Here is a 19,919-nt window from a genome sequence, read left to right as displayed (position 1 = left end):
TTTACATCAAGTAACTAAAAATAATTATTTTAAAATTAAAAATTAAAGAGGTTAAGTATTTCTATTTCTTTAAAATTATTATTTTTAAAAACTATTTCAACAGTAAATTAAAGTGTTCCTTTTTTTCCATTTTATTATTAAATATATTTAAAAATGATGACGATTTTTCTTTTCTGTTCGAGTTTGCTTAATTAACGATACTAGCGCTCTTGCGGAGAAATTGTTGCAACTCAGGTGAGAGATGAATTATTACAAATGGTGGACATTTGATTAATTTTATTTAATAAACAAATTTTCGGTAAAGAAATTTGGCCTATAATCTTTATTATAATTATTACAACATAAATAATATAATTACTTAAAAAAAAAAAAAAAAAAATTACTCAAAATCGAACAAATAATATTGTGCTTATATGCTTTTTATATAGATATACACATGACAATAAATGACATCGAAAAGTCAACGCAACTTTATATACCTAGCACACATCCACTTTCGAAAATAGCCCGTCGCACATGTACGTACAATATAATAATTATTATTATATATAATATATATAAATATAGTATACAAGTACAGTATACAAAGAAGTGCAAATTTTACGTATCCATATACACGTGACGTTATTATATATAGAAATATAGTACATATTGTGTGGATATACGGATGCCTTGCTGGATGATTTTTGTTTGCACTCACCATTTTATAATCGTCAATTTTGCTGATTGAGCGAAGGTAGATGTTGATGTCTACTTTTGTTGGGCCATCTAATTATGTCGCCGGAACAGAACAAAACAATTCGATTATTAAAATTTCACCCTAGATTTCTGGTATTGTACTTGAGCTGTTTTTTTTTTCATTATTTTTCACTCTTTTCTCTTTTTTTTTTTTTTTTTAATTGTCGATTCGGGTTATTGGAATTATATAACTGATAATGATAAATATTATTGGGTTTTTCTATTTTTGTCATTTTTATTTGGTTTTTATTTTTTGTCATTTTGGTTTAGATTTTCTTTTCCTGGATGATTTTTTTCTCGATGCCTTTATCTCGTCAAGGGGTCGGATATGATGGAAAAATCCATGAAAGATACTAAAATGTACTTTTATGGAAAAGTACATTTTTTTTTTGACGTATGATTGAAAAAAAACATCGCATTTAAACGAAATAATTCCCTCTGAAATGTTAGTAGAAAACTACTAATTAATTTTAGTAATGCTACACGGAAAAAAAGAAAAGGTAATTTTTACTATTTCTGGAGTAAATTTTACTATTTTTGGAGTAAAAGTTGCCAGAGATGCGCAGAAACCGGACAGTTTCCGTTTTACTCCGAAAGTAGTAAAAATTACTTTTTCTTTTTTTCCGTATACTATTTCAAATAGTAAAATTTAATAATTAAAATAGTAACCTTTCTAAATTAATTTAGTAGTTTCCTACTAAAAATTAGTCATCTTTGACTCACAGTTAACTTAAAAGTATCAAATTTGGATCCGTTTAAATTAACTGTGCTAAAAATTAATCAAAAACTAAATCATTTAATTATATTAGTTACTAATTCATTTAATGAACGAATTAGATAAAATTAAATTCAGAATTAATTAAAGAAAATTTCGAAAATTAAAATAGAAAATACATATAAATGAAATAAATAATTTAATCATATATCTATATAAAAAAAAAGTCAATTTATATATGTATTAATACATACATATATGCAAATTACGCAAATCGAAACTAAACTATCTGCAAAATGTTGTTAATCTCCTCCATAATCAGAGTATGTCATATAGCTTCTCGCGCAAAACACAAATTTCATTAATTGCTAATCACGTTCTACCGAAATTACACGTCCAAAATTTATTATGGTGAAAGTGTGCACCTCGAATCTATTATAAATCCACATTGTATCTAATTTATTTGCATTTTTATCAGTCAACAAAATCAAAATTTCATTTGAAAAATAGAAATATTTTTTTTAATTTAATAATTCAGAAAAATTATAATGAAAATACAGTTGAAAAAAAAGAATTTCGAAGAAAAAATGAACTTGTTCAACACTCATTGGGTAATATTAACTAAAATGTATGCTGTCTGTATAATTATCATATTATCTCGATTACATTATACTGAAACAAGAGTTCAATGCAAATTATAATTGTTATAAGAGAGATTAAAATACTTCTTTTTGACAAATTTCACGTACGTGAACAATAATAATTATGAGAACGAAAGAGATGATAAAGATTTACGTGAGATTTTTTTTTTTTTTTTTTTAGATATTTCTCTTTTGGAGTAAAGATCAGCACAGTTTCCGCTATTTTCAATTTTATTCTACCTGAAGGTTACGTAACGAGAGCCAATCTCGATTACAAGAAAAAATTGAAATCTCATATTAGAAAATATCAAATAAAAAATGTTCAGAAAACTTCCAAATCATATCCTACCTAATAATAAGAATTTTTCAACCAGATGGTTATAAAAATAAAATATTATACCAAGGAAAACAAGGAGTTGGAAACTTTTCAACGATAAATTTTATATTTCTTTTCGTCGTTTATTTTCACGCCCTGATGGTGAAAAGAAAAAAAAATTTAACTTTCATCACATTTTACTGTGACAGCTAATTATTAGCTTTCACAACTATGTAAAAGTAATTATTCATGTAATTTTTTTTTTATTTTTTAAAATAATAGATATAAGTATTTTTTTTTGCTGCGGTTATTTTTCACACAAATTATGTGAATTTTTTTTTTTTTTTTTTTTTATCAAAAAGCTATTGAAAAAAAAATGTATTTCACTTGAGGCAATTTGTCGTCAATGGCATAACGAGACAATAATTATTTAAGACCAGTCTCGAACTCAGTATTAGTTAAATTCAAATAAAACATTTTATTATTATATATTAATTAATTATCATTTTACGTGAATTATATATATATATATTAAAAATAGTTACTTATTGTTTATAAAAAGTATTGTTCAAAATTTATTTTTATAAATTTATTTCTATGAAATTTTTATAAAATTTTAAAAATTTATTTTTACAATTTAATTTTATAAATTTATAATAAATTATTGTGTATAGGAGTGTCTTTATAGTATGTATATACACTAATTTCATAAGAAATATTGTGTTAATCTTTATGTTGAAATATTAATTTCTAGTATTTTTAAAATAAAAATATTAATTTTTTTTAAAACAATATAAATAATAATAGATATTAATAATAAATAAATTATAATAAAAAAATATTAATATTATAAATATTATTATATTGTAAATATCAAAGTAATAACTAAAAATTTACAATATTTCAAAATCGAAGTTATTACACGAAGTATGTAACCATGTCAGTGCTTCGATTTCAAAAATATTATACTGTATTGACTATTTTTATTTATTGATTAGCTATTTATGTAACCTGATGATGATGAATCCAAGCCATCGAAATGTCGCAAGAAGTGAATTCTTTACACCAATTTTACCGTATTTTTCAGTAATAATAAAAAAAAAAAAATTTCTAATCCCAACAGCTGTATTTTTATTAAATTTTCATGGCTTTTAAAACATGTTAATTAAGATAAAAAATTTAAAAAAAATTTCTTTTTATAATTTATAGATTATTTGCAAACGTATATTTTTGGACAAGTGCTCGACTAATTGGAAAATTCTATTTTGGCTACAATATATTTAACCTATAGAAATGTGAATAAATATGTACATGTGATAGAGACGTTCAAAATTTTGTAAAAACAGAACAGAATTGTATTTTGTGTTTATTGTTCTCTTATCTACATAAATCTATATATATATATACAAGCAAAAAGGAAAGTCAGGTACTTAGTTAAGAAAATAAATTATATTAATAGATAAAAAAAAAAACTAGAAAAAAATTTGAAAAAACAACTAAAAAACTATTTATTTTCAATATTATAAAAAAAAAAGAAATTAAGTTTCTTTTTGAGTTATTCACGTGACAGTTAAATTTTAATATTTCAAATTGGAAACAAATTGAAAAAGTAATAAATACAAAAAAATAAAACTTTAAATATAAATAACTGTTTAATAAATAAAAAATAAATAAAAAAATAAATAAAAAAATAAAAAAAAATATATAATAAAATAATTAGGCAATGTAATCTAAATACCCAATTTTACTTTTTGTCTATATGTATATACATATCTTAATTTACTGCAAATGGAATGGATGTGCCATTTAGTGCATATATCTAAAAAGACATCTTTTGCAAAATTTATATTTCAATAATGGAATTTAACTTTTTTGTTCAGTATTTTTGAGCTATATATATATGATTAATTCCCTTTAATATGTTTGCGGTTTATATATAAAAAATTATTTATGCTTGTTTCTATTTATCGTGAGGGCTTATAAATGTCGTCCTGAGAGGAATCAACACACGCGAATCGCTGAGCAAAATTCCAACGAAATATCTACCACACGGAATCGAGCCCAACACATGATGCCTCATTATTCATATAAATATATATTATATATAATCATTAAACAAGAAATTTATATCCTTTATTGAAAATTAATCATAATGACATTTAACAATTGATTAATAATATATGATAGAGTGTATCGACGGTACATTCAATATACATTCAAAAAATATAGAAAAGTGTATTTTACGAATAACTAAACACATTCAAAGGTACAAAATGCTCATATGAATCAAAAAAAAAAATTTAATCCTAACAAATTTTATTAAAATTAAATACAGTGAAACAAAAAATTTATTTCATTCAAATAATAATCGGTTGAGTATTATATCGAATAAATATTTTCTTGAACCAAATAAATATTTATTAAAACCAAATAAATATATACTTAAACTAATAAATATTTATTTGAACCAAATAAATGTATACTTGAACTAATAAATATTTACTTGAACCAAATCGTTTTTATTTAATTTAAATAAACTGTATTTGTATAACAAAAATTTAATTAACTCAAATAAAAATTATTAGGTTCAAAAAAAATGTTCATTTACAATAGTCAAGTAATCGATTATTTGAATCAAAGAATTTTTTATCAATGTATGAAAAAGTTAAGAATTCTTCACTGTTTTCCAAAGTATAAAAAAGTTGTTTTGAAAAACTTATTTAAAAAAAATACCTTTAATGTTATTTAAACAATCTTTTTTAATATTTAAAAAAAAATTTACGAATGTAAAAATCAAAAATTAATTTTTTATTTAAAACACGATCGTGTCTACCCCATGCTCTTATGCTAGTTTGAGAAATAAATAAATTCAAAACGAATAATATTGAAAATTAAGATAAATTTTTTTCACCTCGTTTTTTCATATTGTCTATATTTTATCAAAAAATTTCTATAAAAAAAAAAACTTCTAGACAGAATATTTATCTATTATAGGAATAGTGCAATCGCATAGGTCTAATAAAATATATAAGAGGGAAAAAATTTATCTTCGATATATGAAATAATATTCCTCTGTATATAATAATTGTTTTGTCAAATTTTTTGTATATGAATAGAGAGCAACAAAGGTAAATAACGTAATATATATGTATAATCAGATGCAAAAGTAACTTACATCCATTTATATATAAGAAAATCTTAATAGCTGAGCGAGATACAAACATGTTCGTATATATATATATAGGTTTGAAAAGTTTCATATATAATATTTGTGAAAAAAATATTAAATTAAAGAAGGTATATATATAAAAAAAGTAAAATAATGAAGAAAAATAGAAATATTGATAAATGCAATAATGAATTAATCACAGTAGAAGAAATTATTGCCATATCGTAACATAATTTTTCTAATGACAACATTTTCTTTTTACAGTGGCACTAAATAAACAACATTGAGCAAAAATTTTCTTTGATTCAAATTATAATAACAAAGAAATTAAATTAATAATTACAAAGAAAAAATCTAAAATTCTTTTTGTCATATTAATTAATTTTAACTAAAAAATGTATTTTTTTTTTAAATTTTGGCCTAATTTGATTCATAAATATATATATATATATATATATATATATATATATATATATGAATATTATTATTAGTCATATTATAAACTTAATTATTAAATTAAATTTAAAATTTTGAATAAAAAAAATTTTGTATAAAATTTAATGATATAAAATAAAAACAAAAAAAATATTTTTATTTTATATTATATTAAATTTTATGCAAATTAAAACTTTTTAAAAATAAAAAATATGAGGCTTATTATTTTAATCCAATTTTGCTTATTTTAATACCAAAATGGATTAAAATAAGCAAAATTGGATTATAAAATAATAAGTGTTGCAGCTTATTTTAATGCCTTTTAATTTTCTATGAAGTGTTGAAACTTTTATTTCATAGTTTCAATTAAAAAAAAAAAAAAATGAAAAAAAATTTTTATTCAAATAATACCTTGACTATTATGAAATAAATATTTTCAATCAGATTTGAGTATTTCATTATAAATTTTTGCACGCAGAGAAATGATTTATTTGAACAAAATAAAATATATTTGAGTTAAATAAACGTATATTTGTCTCAGAGCCTACTAACTTATTTATTTGGCGTAAATAAAAGTTTTATTTGTCACAAATAAATTTTTCTTTGCCTCAAATAAATGTTTTATTTCAATGAAATAAAAAATATTTGCAACAAATAAATGAGTTAGTAGGCTCAGAGACAAATATACCATTTCTCTGAGTGTGAAGTAAATATTTATTTCATATAATTGTCGATTATTTGAATCAAATACATTTTTTTCTTTTTTTTTTTTTTGAAACAAAAAAAGAATTTCGTATCAAGAAAAATTTTTCTCATTGATATATGTAAAAATATAAGAAACTTGTATAATCGTGTATGTATATAGGATAAGACAAAGATAGCATATTGTGATAAAGGGGGTTACTATACTGACACATACATCAATAATATAATAAACTGGTATACAGATTAATAATAATAATAATAGTAATAATCCTGTAAAAAACAAAACAAAAAAAAAATTGGCAAACACCCAGCATATTCGTGTGCGTGTATATCTGTTGTTTTCGAGGGGGGGGGGTGTCTTTTTTAACTTACCATTGTAACGTCATCTATTTTTGAGATACTTCGAACAAATATGTTGACGCGAACAACCGCGGGCCCATCTAACATAGCAAAACAGAATACATAAATTAATCAGTCACAATGCAACACTATCAATGTTTTTTGTGTGACTTAAAAGTGGCGTTTCTTGTTTTTCCTGTCATCTGTAAAAACTCTCATTTCTTCTAATAACAAAAACAAAAATAGCCTCCAAAAAATAAATTTTATACACTTTTTTTTTAATTACATTAAAAATTTTCAATTTATTAAGTTTGCTAAAAATAAGTCATTTGTTTTTTTGCTTTGCTATCAGTTTTCTTAGCCTCTATGTTAGATTTTGCCCTTTGGTACCTTTTATTTCCCCCTTTGGTTTTATTTATATTTTTTCATTTATTATATATTTTATCCCTTTTTTTTTTTTATTCTGTTAACCTGTCTGTTACTTTCAATTTTTTTCATTACTTTCTTCTTTCTCTATATTTAATTTTTGCCAATTGTTACTTTGTTACTCTCTTTACTTGTCATCATCTTATTTATTAATTTATTATCTTTTTTTTTTCCTGCAATTTTATTATCTTATTTTTCTTTACAGGGTGAAAAATAAAAATTCAGTAAAATTTTCTATTTTTCCCTATATGTATAAAAAAAAATAATTATAAGTTTAAATGATTATAATAAATTTCATGAATCGAATGTTGATTTAATATAATTATGATTGATGTTATGATAATTTTCATTTCTTAAAATCATTGAAAAAAATTCTCTTCGAAAATGGTTTATTGAAAGTTAAATTAATCGAATTTAAATTAATTTTATTTAATCCCATTAACTAACAATTTACTTTAATCAAATTAAACTGGAATCTTGAACAAAAATTTCATGAATTTATGAAAAAATTTTCTTTTTGTAAACTTTTATTTTTATTATTTATTTTATTTTTTACTCTAATTTAAATATCTTTCAATAAAAATAAATGTATTTTTCTTTTTTTTTAATAACGAATAAAACTTTCTAAAACCATTTTCGATAAAAAAAAACTATTTTTCGTAAAAAAGAATTTTATTCTCCTTTTGCAAAAAAAAATTATAATCTTCTTAACATCCTATTATTTTGTATAAACATCTTGTTTCTACAAAATCGGCAGAAGTTTGATTTAATTAAAAAAAAATTTTTTTTTTTTTTTTTTCAATGTGTGCCAATAAAAAAGAGTGGTTTAGTTGGAATTTTGTTCGCGCACACATACATCATACACGCATACGCACACTTTTAGTGGGGGAAACGGTTTATATGTATATAAAATATTAAAAATAAGTTTTTAAAAATATATTAAATTTACAGACATTCTGTAAATACATAATATATTAAAAAAAAAAAAAAAACGAATTTCTTATTAAAAGGAAAATATTCCTTAAATAAACAGAGAAAATCTAAACAAAAAAATTATCCAATTTAATATTTGTATAACTGCTCTGTTTTTCACAATTTTTGAAACGCCTGCATGAATTAAATGAATTATATTTATAATTTAATTATAATTAAATATATAAACAGCGTAATATTAAATAATTTTCAATTTACGTAAGTTTTTTTTTATAAAAAAAAAACGAATGTTATGGATTATCTTTTATTTTCAAAAAAAAAAAAAAAAAAAAACATATGTGATGGCATATAAAATGTCGGGCACAGCAAAACAGATATCCTATACTTATTCTATTCAAGAATTTTATATATATAGAAAGTGAAATTCAAGGGATATACGATGCACCCTCTGTAATGTATATCCCGGTATGAAGTTCAAAAGAGAAGTTTCGAGTTCAGCGATTGTAAAACCTATATGTCTCAGAGAGGAATCAAAAAGTCACGAAAAGGATTATTTTTAGGATTATCGTAATTCTTTACAAAAAAAGAAGATAAAAAAAACCGTATCTCATTGACGTTATTTTTCACTTTATATACAATTTTCCCTTTCTATATTATTAAAAAATTATTTTTACAACATATTTAAATAAATATTTACATGAGCCAAATAATTTTTAATTTGAATTAAATAAACTGCATTTGAATCAATAATTTCTGTATTTGAAACAAATACAATTTAATTGATACAGATAATAATTATAATAATTAGTAATTATTAATTATTAATTATTAATTATAATTTTTGTTAATCATTAATAATAATTAACAATTATTAATAATCAGATTTTATTATAATAAAATATTTGATACAAAATAAATATATTTATTTGATAATAGTCAAGTAATCGATTATTTGAATCAAATAATTTTTAATATATAATATTTTTAATATTTAAAAAATATAATTTGTAAAAAAAAATATTATCAAAAAGTTGTACACTTTTTTAAAGAAAATATATAATAAATGAAGATAAAATAGTACAAAAGGTGAATTGTTTGTTTTGATATAGCAAAAAAGGAATAAATGAATAATTAAGAGAGTGAAAATCCTTCATTTATTCGAGGGATTAAAATATTGAATACACCATTTTACATGTATGTATGTGTGTGTGCAATTATCAGAGGAAATAATTAAAAGAAAAATTCTAATGTAATACGCTAATCCTATTAAATAAAGGATTTTTGTTTTTTATAAATAAACATCTTGAAAAAAAAATAATTCGAGAGATTATAAATGAATCATTAAAATATTGGCCCTACCCGTGTGGAAAAGTGATGTGGGCCCCCAGCGGGGGCCCTTATGGATCGCCCTCATGCCATGAGGGCCGCATATGGATGATCCATAGGGGCCCCTCATGGAAACGACATGCTCATCGATGAGGGCGCCCGCATGGGCGATCCATGAGGGTGCCCCTACGGGCGCCCTTATGGGCCCTCACGTTTGCCCTCATCTTGCCCTCAAGTTTGCCATAATGTTTTTTAATCAATAATATTAATAATAAAAGTTAATTAATAATAAATAAGCTTAAGTTATGAATAAATAACATATTTATTTAATAATTATTCAATTTTAAATTAAATTCTTACTCAAATTCAATTTATTAATTAACGTTCTAATTAATTAACTGTCGGATATAATTAAAAGTAATAATAAATTAATTAATTAAAAAATTAAAAAATATTTAATTTATGCATACTATTAACGGATATTTTCATTTTTCAATTAATTCATACATAGAATTAATGATTAAACGCAAACCTGAGAAATAAATAAATCTAACGCATGGGGGGAATCGAACCTACGACCTACGGACTATGAGTCTAACGCTTTACCAACTACGCTACGCACGCTACTTCAAAACGAATGCTAACTTCTTGATGCTATTTAAACTTCAAAAATACCTAACAAAGAAAAGTGCTTTACATCATTTAGTTAAAGTTAAGATATTAAATTATATTTTCCAATCAAATGCAATTTATAAAATATAATTAATTATATGCTTTATGATTATTATCATGAATCATCTCAGGTGAATTTTCAAAAAAAGTGTAAATATATTTTTATTAAAAACTCGTTTTTCGTTGTTTTGAATCATTGGAAACATTAATTTTTTGTTGATAAAAAAATATTTGATTTTTGGACTTAGAAAATTTTGCTAATCGATCATGAGGGCGATCCATGCGGGCCCCTACGGTGGCCCTCATCTATTTTGCCATAAGTGTGAGTGTTATTTTTAAAAAAGTGTAAATATATTTTTATTAAAAACGCGTTTTTCGTGGTTCTGAATCATTATAAACATTAATTTTTTGGTGATAAAAAAATATTTGATTTTTGGACTTAGAAAATTTTGCTAATCGATCATGAGGGCGATCCATGCGGGGCCCCTACGGTGCCCCTCATGGATTCGCCATATGGATCAGCCCTCATGGGCCCCCGCCGGGGGCCCCGAACTCTTGAGGGCAAGATCGTGGCTTTTTCCACACGGGTAGGTTTTTTCTTTTAAATAAATCATTGTTTTTATTATACACACTGAATACAAAATTTATTTGATTCAAATAATTGGTTATTTGACTATCAAATAAATATATATTTAAACTAGAACCAAATAAATATATTTAAACTTGAACCAAATAATTTTTATTTAAATTAAATAAAGTGTATTTATAAACCAATAATTTTTGTATTTAAAACAAATACCATCTCAAATAATAATTATTTGATACAAATAAATATTTATTTGTTGTAAATAAATATTTATTTGCGACAGTCAAGTAACTGAATATTTAAAATAAATTTCCTTTTCAGTTTACAGTATAATCGACAATGAATTTAAATAAATATTTTGAAATCACGATTTTATTTTATTTTCCTTTTTGAGGCATATTCAATTGAAATTATATCACTTGTAAACAAAAGAAATTATAAACAACCGTATATACTCGACACTATATTAATTATCAAATTCACATTGTCCGAATTTACATGGGCAAATACGGATTTAAACAATGTTTCAATAACACGGGTTGAATAAATTGTCTGGCCTGCATAAATAAGTATAGAAAATTTCCATTCAAGAGTGTATTTTTGTGTTTATTATTGTTATTGTTAAAAAAAATTTTTAATTACAGTGATATAGTTTATTAAAAAAAAAAAGAATAATATAAGAACTGTTTTGCTGTGCAGAATCAAATTTTTCATATTTTCGATATACTTATATTAAAAATTTTATGCAACTGTATTTAATATTGGACTAATGTCACTTATTTAGCAAATTTTCAACCCACATCAAAATCGTTATATATATACGTTTGCGAAACTACGGCCTACTTTTTTTCTGATGAAAATAATTCATAGGGTAATACACGTTTTAATCTAGGTCACGGACAGGTCCAAACACACCGAAAAAACTAAATCCGTTAATTATTGTTATTCATTTTAAAATTACGTTGATTAAATCAGATTCAATTATTCTAATCGTTAAAAAATAACATCAAAATTATAACTAACATTTTTTTCTTTTTTAAATTAAGGAATCGTAAAAAAGGATTAAAAATTAAGATTTTAATAAAATTTTAACGCAATTAAATTTTTGATAGTTAAAAAGTTATAACCGATTTAAAACCTTCTTAATAAATAAATTTTTAAATCGCGAATATGAACGATTCCCGTTGTACGAAAATCATAATTGTAGTTTTAACATTCAAGATTTTTTGATCTAAAAGGATTGAGAAAATAGAAAACAAAAAAGAAGTTTTAAATATGTTTTAAATTGAAAACTGTTTTTTTTTTGAAATATTGCCTTGTCCTTAAATTATTATAAATTTAATTGACATTAAATCATATTTTAATCAAGGATTTTTGTTTGACCATGAATAATAATTTTCTGGACGGATATTTACCGCATTTTGTAGAGCGTCATTATAAGCATGCATCAGGAGACTAATATAATCCGCCGCATTACTTCGTATTATGCCCAACGAGTACCTTAATAAAATTTTATTGGTCTTTACAAAATGCTTGCGACAATATAACGAGAAGCTTTTTTTAAAAAAAAACCTAACATTTTTTTTAATTATATTGAAAAAGTTGAACGGTATTGGTTGGTATTTGTTTCAAAAAAAAAAAAAAGAAATCATTGATTCCAATATATGTAATTCGAATAAAAATGATTTGAACCAATTAATTTTCATTCGAATTACATATATTGGATAAAAATTTATTTGATAAAATTAAATATTTATTTGTTAATAGGTAACCGATATTATTTGAATGAAATGAATTTGTTTTTTCAGCGTATATACGGGATATATATATATACATATATATTTGTCAGTGTATTGATTTTATCACGCAATTGGCACACCCCTATATCGAAACACGACACCTCTCTCAATATATAATAATTAATTGTTTACTTCGAAGATGGCATTACCGAATTCCGTGAGTTTGACGCGCTATCGGTAAACAAGCTGAAACGTTGTATGCCTCATGCCTGCGTCTATACTAAATGCTAGAAGGTCAGGGTTAAATTATTGGAATGATGCGAAGATGAAGGATGCTGTTTTGCAGCACCAAAAACAACATAGTGCTACTGTTCAGTAACCTTCAAAAAAGAATCCATGACTATTTCCCCAAAAAAAAAAAAATGTATTAGTCCAAAATTTACATTAATTTTAACAAATTCTATTTAATTTAAACCAATATAATTAAATTAGCCAAAAAAAAAACGCGAATTTTTCATTTTTAATACAAAAAAAATCATAAAATCTCGATAAAAATAAAATTTTTCACATCAAAAATTCAAAATTTGAATAAAATAAATTTGAATTTTGATTAAATGAAAATATTCTATTCAGACTAATATATTATTTTCGAGAAAGCGTCATGAATACAACCTTTAATTTAAAAAAAAAATAAAAAATAAAAAATACGCTATATCCTACTATTTGCGCCTACATTGCAAGGAGCCAGAATTAAAAAATTTTTTTTGTCGCGTGAATTAGTGAAAATCCGCGTCAACAAAAATAGGCATTATATACTTACCATCTTGATGTCACTAATTGTCGCTATGCTTCGCACAAACAGGTTAACCCGCACAATGGCTGGCCCATCTAAGGGCAAAAACAACAGAGCCCCGTTTTACTAAATAAATTCCAAAGTGTCGTTCCTGTTTTTTTTTTTTTTTCTTTTTTTTTGTCTCATCTTCCATATTTTTTTACTTTTTATTCTTTTCTCAAAATTTTTTTTTTCTGATCTCACATTATTTCTCGTAATCTTTTCATTTTTTTCGTCTCTTTTTGCGAAAAATTAAAAAAAAAAATATTTTGCCATTTCTTTGATTTCGCTAATAATGCCATCTTAATTAACGGGACTTTCTTTTTTTTCAATAATTAGCAACTGTAATTAGTGTCGCGTTATTTTTTTTTATCGGGAAGTTGGAGAATTATTTTATTAATAATTAATGAATTTTTTTTTGTTAGTTAATTATAATATTTAAATCGTAATTATTATATATCTTAATTATAATTAATTAATTTTAGTATATTAAAAAATTAATATAATAAATTTTATTGATATTTTTTTTATTACTTTTCCTTTTGTATATAATAATTGATTCTCTAAATGTTCCTTTTAAAATTTAGAAAATTGAAAAAAAGTTAAATTCTACAAATAAATTTTCATTAATAACGTAATTTTTTTTATATTTAATAACATTAATTTTTATAATTAAAGAGCAAAAAAACAATTAATGTTATTTTATGAAATAATAAAAATTATTATAATAAAGAAAGAAGAAATTATTTTTTATTCTCAAATATATTAGAAAATCAAATACAAAAAATAAAGTAAAATTTTGTTGAAAAAATGAGTTACCGTTAAAAAAGAAGCTTTTTTATATATTATAAAAGAAAGAAGTAAAATGTGATTCTATATTGAAATTGTAAGATTAAAATCGGATACAATATTGTGTTAGAACAAATTGTTTTGGCTGATCAAAAACGATGTTGCACTGACTGCGTGTCAAACACATCGTCCTCAAACTGTATATGGCTGACCAAAGCCGCTCGTAACTACTAAGTCCTCCACTTCAATACTCCGCATATATATATATATATATATATACAATTATATACATTCAACGTTGGAAACACACTGCGCGCTAAATCGATCAGTGGAAATAATCAAAATCAACCCTGATCACAATCAGGCTTAAAATATCATGCACATTCAATTAATTATATCCTGTATCACTCTCGACACACGTGATTCTATACCAAATCTCTAAATTTCAATTCGAAATTTAATCAATTTCAATTACACAACCTTTGATTTACAACTGTTTCAACGATTATTCATTATTGCCTATATTACTTATCATAGTCATTTTTTTCAATTGTCAATATATATTTTTTTTATTTTATAAATTTACATTAATATACTGATTATTTGAATCAAATAATTTTTTTTTTTATTATAATTTGAAAAGAATAATCACTGCACGGAGAAAAATGGAAAAACGAATAAAGTAACTTTTACTACTTTAAAAGTAAAATTGGACCTGTCCGAAGTTTCTGCGCATCTCTGGCAACTTTTACTCGAAAAATAGTAAAATTGACTATTTCTGTAGTAAATTTTACTGTTTCCGTAGTAATTTTTACTATTTCTGAAGTAAATTTTACTATTTTTGGAGTAAAAGTTGCCAGAGATGCGCAGAAACTTCGGACAGGTCCAATTTTACTTTTAAAGTAGTAAAAGTTACTTTTTCTTTTTTTCCGTGTGGAAAAATTGAAAAAAAAAATCGAAGTGTACAAAAAGTATATATATTTGGGAATTTTTTTTTTCTCGCAACATGAAATTATTTCTTCAATAAAATCACATGCAATTTATTAGTAAGAGATTCTGCTTTTGATTCATATTAAAATGTCGTATAAATTTACCGCACGGCAATTTCCACACATAGTGCCGAAAATATATATATATATATATACGCGTACAACTGTCATGCACATAAATCGAAATTTGAAAATGACATAGGCAGCCCATGATTTTCATCATTTCTGATATGATAAATCGATTTTACGTTAAATATTATATTAAATATAGGTATATAAAATAGATTATATTTTTTATTTTTGCATAAATAATATTGGAGGATTACAAATGTGAAATTAGTAATACGAACAGAGGTATGGTCAGCCATAAATAAGGGATAAGTCACTTTATTTAAAGAAAATTATTTAATTAATTATAGTCAAAATAATATTTGAATAAAAAAAATTTAATAACCTAGATAAATTGTTTATAGAAATTTTCATGTTAAAATTGTTTTATTGCTCTTAGATTATATTAAACTAAATTCCTTACACTCTTGGAATGATTTCGAAAATTGCTTAAAGATCTAAGAGTGGCCAAGTGCATACTTTAGTTTAACTTTAAATTAGAATTCTAAATTGGATTTCATTTATTGAGTTACATCTATTCGCAAAAAGTCTCAAATATTATTATTATTATTATTATTATTTTTTTTTTTTAAAAATAATTATATAGATATATTTAAGGAAATTTTAAATTAATAATTATTAATTATTAATAATTAATAATAAATTAAAAAAAAATATATTATTAATTATTAATAATAAATAAAAAAATATATTATTACTTATTAATAATTAATAATTATGTACACTTAATTGATGTATTTACATCAAGTAAGAATTTTCCTATAAATTTAATTTTTTTTTAATTTGTTTTTATAAAAAGCTTTGTTTCCCCCTTTGTATTGCGTAATGCGTGCATTATTTATTTATTAATATTAATTTCAATGCGAACAATATATTATTTTATTGCCATTTTTATTATATATAATTACGAAAATGTTTCGCGACAACCATTTGTTCATTCAGAATACTGTATTTTTTAAATTTATAATAAATAACAGAGAGATTTAATTTTAATTCAACTTGGCATTAAAATAATAGCGTTGCATCTTTTTTTTTTTTAATACCTATAACAAAATTATAGAGATAGAAACGATCTTAAATTTATAAATTATATAATTACAATTCATAACTATAGTTATATGATTATATAAAATAATAATTATATAATTTATAAAATAATAATAATTATATAATTTATAAAATAATAATAATTATAATATGATTATAATTATAATATATAATTATAATTACAATTATTATTCATAATTCTTAAAAACAGAATTAATTTTCTATTTCAAAATAATAAGTTTTTTAATAAAAGTAAAAATATATAATTTTTTTAAAATAATATAATATATACAGTAGTTGTTGTAAATTGATAAATTTATCTATATGTAGAAAAATTTCTTTGTTAAACAATAACAAATGTATTTTTCTATGCGTCAGTCAGTTAATAAATTACATTATGAGGCAAGATATTTATCTCTATCTTTTGCTCACCCTCATACCATAGTGCTTGTATAAAAAAGAGGCTTTTTTCAAAAAAGAAAAAAAATATATAAAAAAAATATTTAAAAAAATATATAAAAAAGTAGAGAGAAAATAAATAAAAAATAGATTAAAAAAATAAATAAAAAATAGACAAAAATAAGAAAAAGATAAAAATTATGATTAAATATCCAATAGATCCAATATTATATATATATATATAGATAGATCATCCTGAATTGAAAGCCTTATCTCTTAATTGGAAACGCTTATGTGCGTTGTCGCATAGAGTATATGCGATTATAACAGGTTAGAAGGGAGGTCGAGTAAACTTGAAGAGATAATTCCAAATCTTGCAAGATGTCGATCTGATAGACTTATCGGTGCGAAGCACTCCATTTCCGTGAGATTCATCAAATCAGACAATTAACGGAGATTAAGCTGTTTAATTATAATCAATTTGAGCGGGTACGAAGGGAAGTTCGGTGCGGAAAATGAAGTTATAATCGCCGCGTACATAGCGAAAGGTCTCAAGCGGTATAAGGTACCTTGATTATACTTTGATATACACAGATAAGGCAAAGGCAAAATTCAAGCCTTACCTGAACTTCCCTCGAGCTTCGCAATTTTTTTTTTTCTTTTTTTTTTTTTAATACGAGTATATAGTATTGTAAAAATAATTTACGAATATTCTGTATAAGGCAAATTTTAACAAAACACTTTCCAAATGCGTGTGAATGTGTCGCTCCATGAGAGAAGGGACCTTACGTAAAACAAAATCTTTAGGTTATGTTTGAGATTTTTTTAAGTGAAATTATTCACAGAGAATCAAAATATTTATATTAAATTCAAAAAAAAAACTAATTTTGATTTTATCTAGTTAAAGAGAAATTTTTTAAAACTATCACTAAACATAACCTAAACTTTTTTTAAAAAGTAAGGTCCCTTCTCTCATGGAGCTACACATATTTTGTTGTATTGTGTATATGAATGTGGCAATCATAGAAAATGGTTGAATAAATGTCCGAAGCATACATTATGTTTTAAAATTTTTAAGTGAAATTACTCAAAAATAACTTTAAATACAAAAAATTGATTGTACGTCTTCATATAGCATCGAAAATATTCAATAAAAACTGATTTTAATTTTACATAAAAAGTAAAAAGAAACTTTTAAAAGTAAAACTATCGTAAACATAACCTATAATTTGTTTGCTTCTTAGGTCCCTTTCTTCAGAGTGCGTCACAAATAGTTTCTTAATATACAAATATACATTTTCTATATATAAGGAAACATAAAAAAATAAAATAATTGAATAAACTATTTTCTACTTTGCGTATATTCACTGTAAAACGAAAGTTATTAATTTAATATCGACTTTAGGTACTAAATTGTTATTTAGTTCTATTTTGATACCTAAAATCGGTACTGTTTTAGTACCTTCTTTTTACAGTGTTATATACATATTAGAAAAAGTCTATTTTTCTTGACGCATAGGTTTGGCTCGTTACCTCAATAATATGCACAAGCTGGTTATATAATGTGCCCTATGATGTTGTATGTGCAAAGGCTGGCCTACGATAAGGATATGATGTGAGCTAAAGGGGGAAGTTACGACTCGAGCCGTGGCGTAGTTGTAGGCACATTATATGCGCATAAATGCATTACACGAGCGAACACACTGTTCTGACATTCACTAAACAGGACTCAACAAAACTTTTATTGAAAACAATTGTTATAACAATAATTAAAAATGCTTTCCTCAAATTGAACTCGATTAAATTAATTTTTTTTTATTTTAATTTTAATACTTTATTAATAATTACTTTATTAATAACTAATTTAATTTATTTATTCACATTAATTTAAAATTTTTAATTTTAGGTTATGTTTAGTGATAAGTTTTACATTGATAAAAAGTTTCTTTGAAATCAAAATTAGTTTTTTATTGATTTTTTTTTTTGAATTTAATATAAATATTTTGATTCTCTGTAAATATTTTCACTCAAAAAAATCTCAAACATAACCTAAAATTTTTTTTGACCTAAGGTCCCTTCTCGCGTGGAGCGTCATATATCAAGAAATTAAAACATATATGTAAGAAAATAGTTTTTTGTGTATAATATTTGAGAAACTCGAGGGAAAGAACTTTTTTTTTCTATTTTTCTTTATTATTGAGGTTAATACCCTTGTGATTATGAGTAAAAGCTTATAAGGAAATACAAAAATTTTATTCACCTGTTCCATTTGCTCCGCTCGGACGGATACGAGCGTCGTACCTTCCAGGACCTAAAATGTTGTCCAATACTTGTTTCTCCTTCTCCCTGAAGTTTATAACCTTCTGCTGCGTACATCTGTAAGACAATTTTTCATCAATAATTGACTTTTCATTCAGAAGTAAATTTTATCAAATTATTAAATAAAAAAGAAAAAAAAAAGTTCATTACAATTTTAAAACTTGCGCCTTTTTTGAGGTGTCGACCTCTATTATTTAAATAAGTTGCTCGCGAATCCATTGCCAACTGTCGACAGAAAAATTTATTTCACGTGTGCCAAAAATTAAAAATTAAATTTCATTTGGAAGGATGTAAAATTTTTATTTTCTTTAGCAAAACTAATTTTTTTTGTAATATTACAAGCTAAAATGTAGGAATAGTAGAAGACTTAAAATAAATTTTTTTTTATCGACAGTTGGTATTGGTTGCGCACAAAAGGAAAAAAAAACATTTGTAGAGATATTAAAAAATAAATAGAATTAATTATATAATGATTAATTTTTAATTTAAAAATTAATTAATATTAATTTTATAATTTTTGTAATATTAAATCTATTTTGACAAATTCTATAAATTTTTTTTTCTGGGTGAGGAGAAAATGAAGTAACTTTCTACTAGTCAAGTTTGTGACACTAGCGCACTTTCATTACTCTCTGTGCCAACATACTCCGTCTCATAAGTCGAGTTTAAATTCTG

The 19,919-nt window shown here is 23.4% G+C and overlaps 2 protein-coding genes across 12 annotated transcripts in view; both read right to left on the bottom strand.

Moving 5' to 3' along the window:
• LOC127280018 (glutamate-gated chloride channel) overlaps positions 1-19,919 on the bottom strand; it is a 40,774-nt gene that overhangs the window by 10,530 nt on the left and 10,325 nt on the right. For 4 of the 11 annotated variants that reach the window (XM_051302713.1, XM_051302716.1, XM_051302718.1 and 1 more), the window contains exons 3-4: positions 19,186-19,301; positions 7,092-7,159 (exon numbers count right to left, since the gene is read on the bottom strand). In XM_051302713.1, coding sequence (XP_051158670.1) covers positions 7,092-7,159; positions 19,186-19,301 — 184 coding nt within the window. Of the gene's footprint in view, positions 1-700; positions 769-7,091; positions 7,160-13,560; positions 13,629-19,185; positions 19,302-19,919 lie in introns of all 11 variants that reach the window. The other 7 variants (XM_051302714.1, XM_051302719.1, XM_051302722.1 and 4 more) reach the window with 3 other exon arrangements.
• The window catches only part of LOC127280026 (ragulator complex protein LAMTOR3-A), an 86,943-nt gene that overhangs the window by 56,855 nt on the left and 10,169 nt on the right, over positions 1-19,919 (bottom strand). The gene's annotated exons all lie outside the window — the stretch shown is intronic.

Source organism: Leptopilina boulardi, unplaced genomic scaffold, assembly GCF_019393585.1.
Source record: "Leptopilina boulardi isolate dan_hultmark-lab unplaced genomic scaffold, ZJU_Lbou_2.1 LbouV2_229, whole genome shotgun sequence".
Classification (NCBI taxonomy): Eukaryota; Metazoa; Arthropoda; class Insecta; order Hymenoptera; family Figitidae; genus Leptopilina; species Leptopilina boulardi.
Note: the sequence above shows the minus strand (reverse complement) of the source record. Positions and strands in the feature narration are given on the sequence as shown.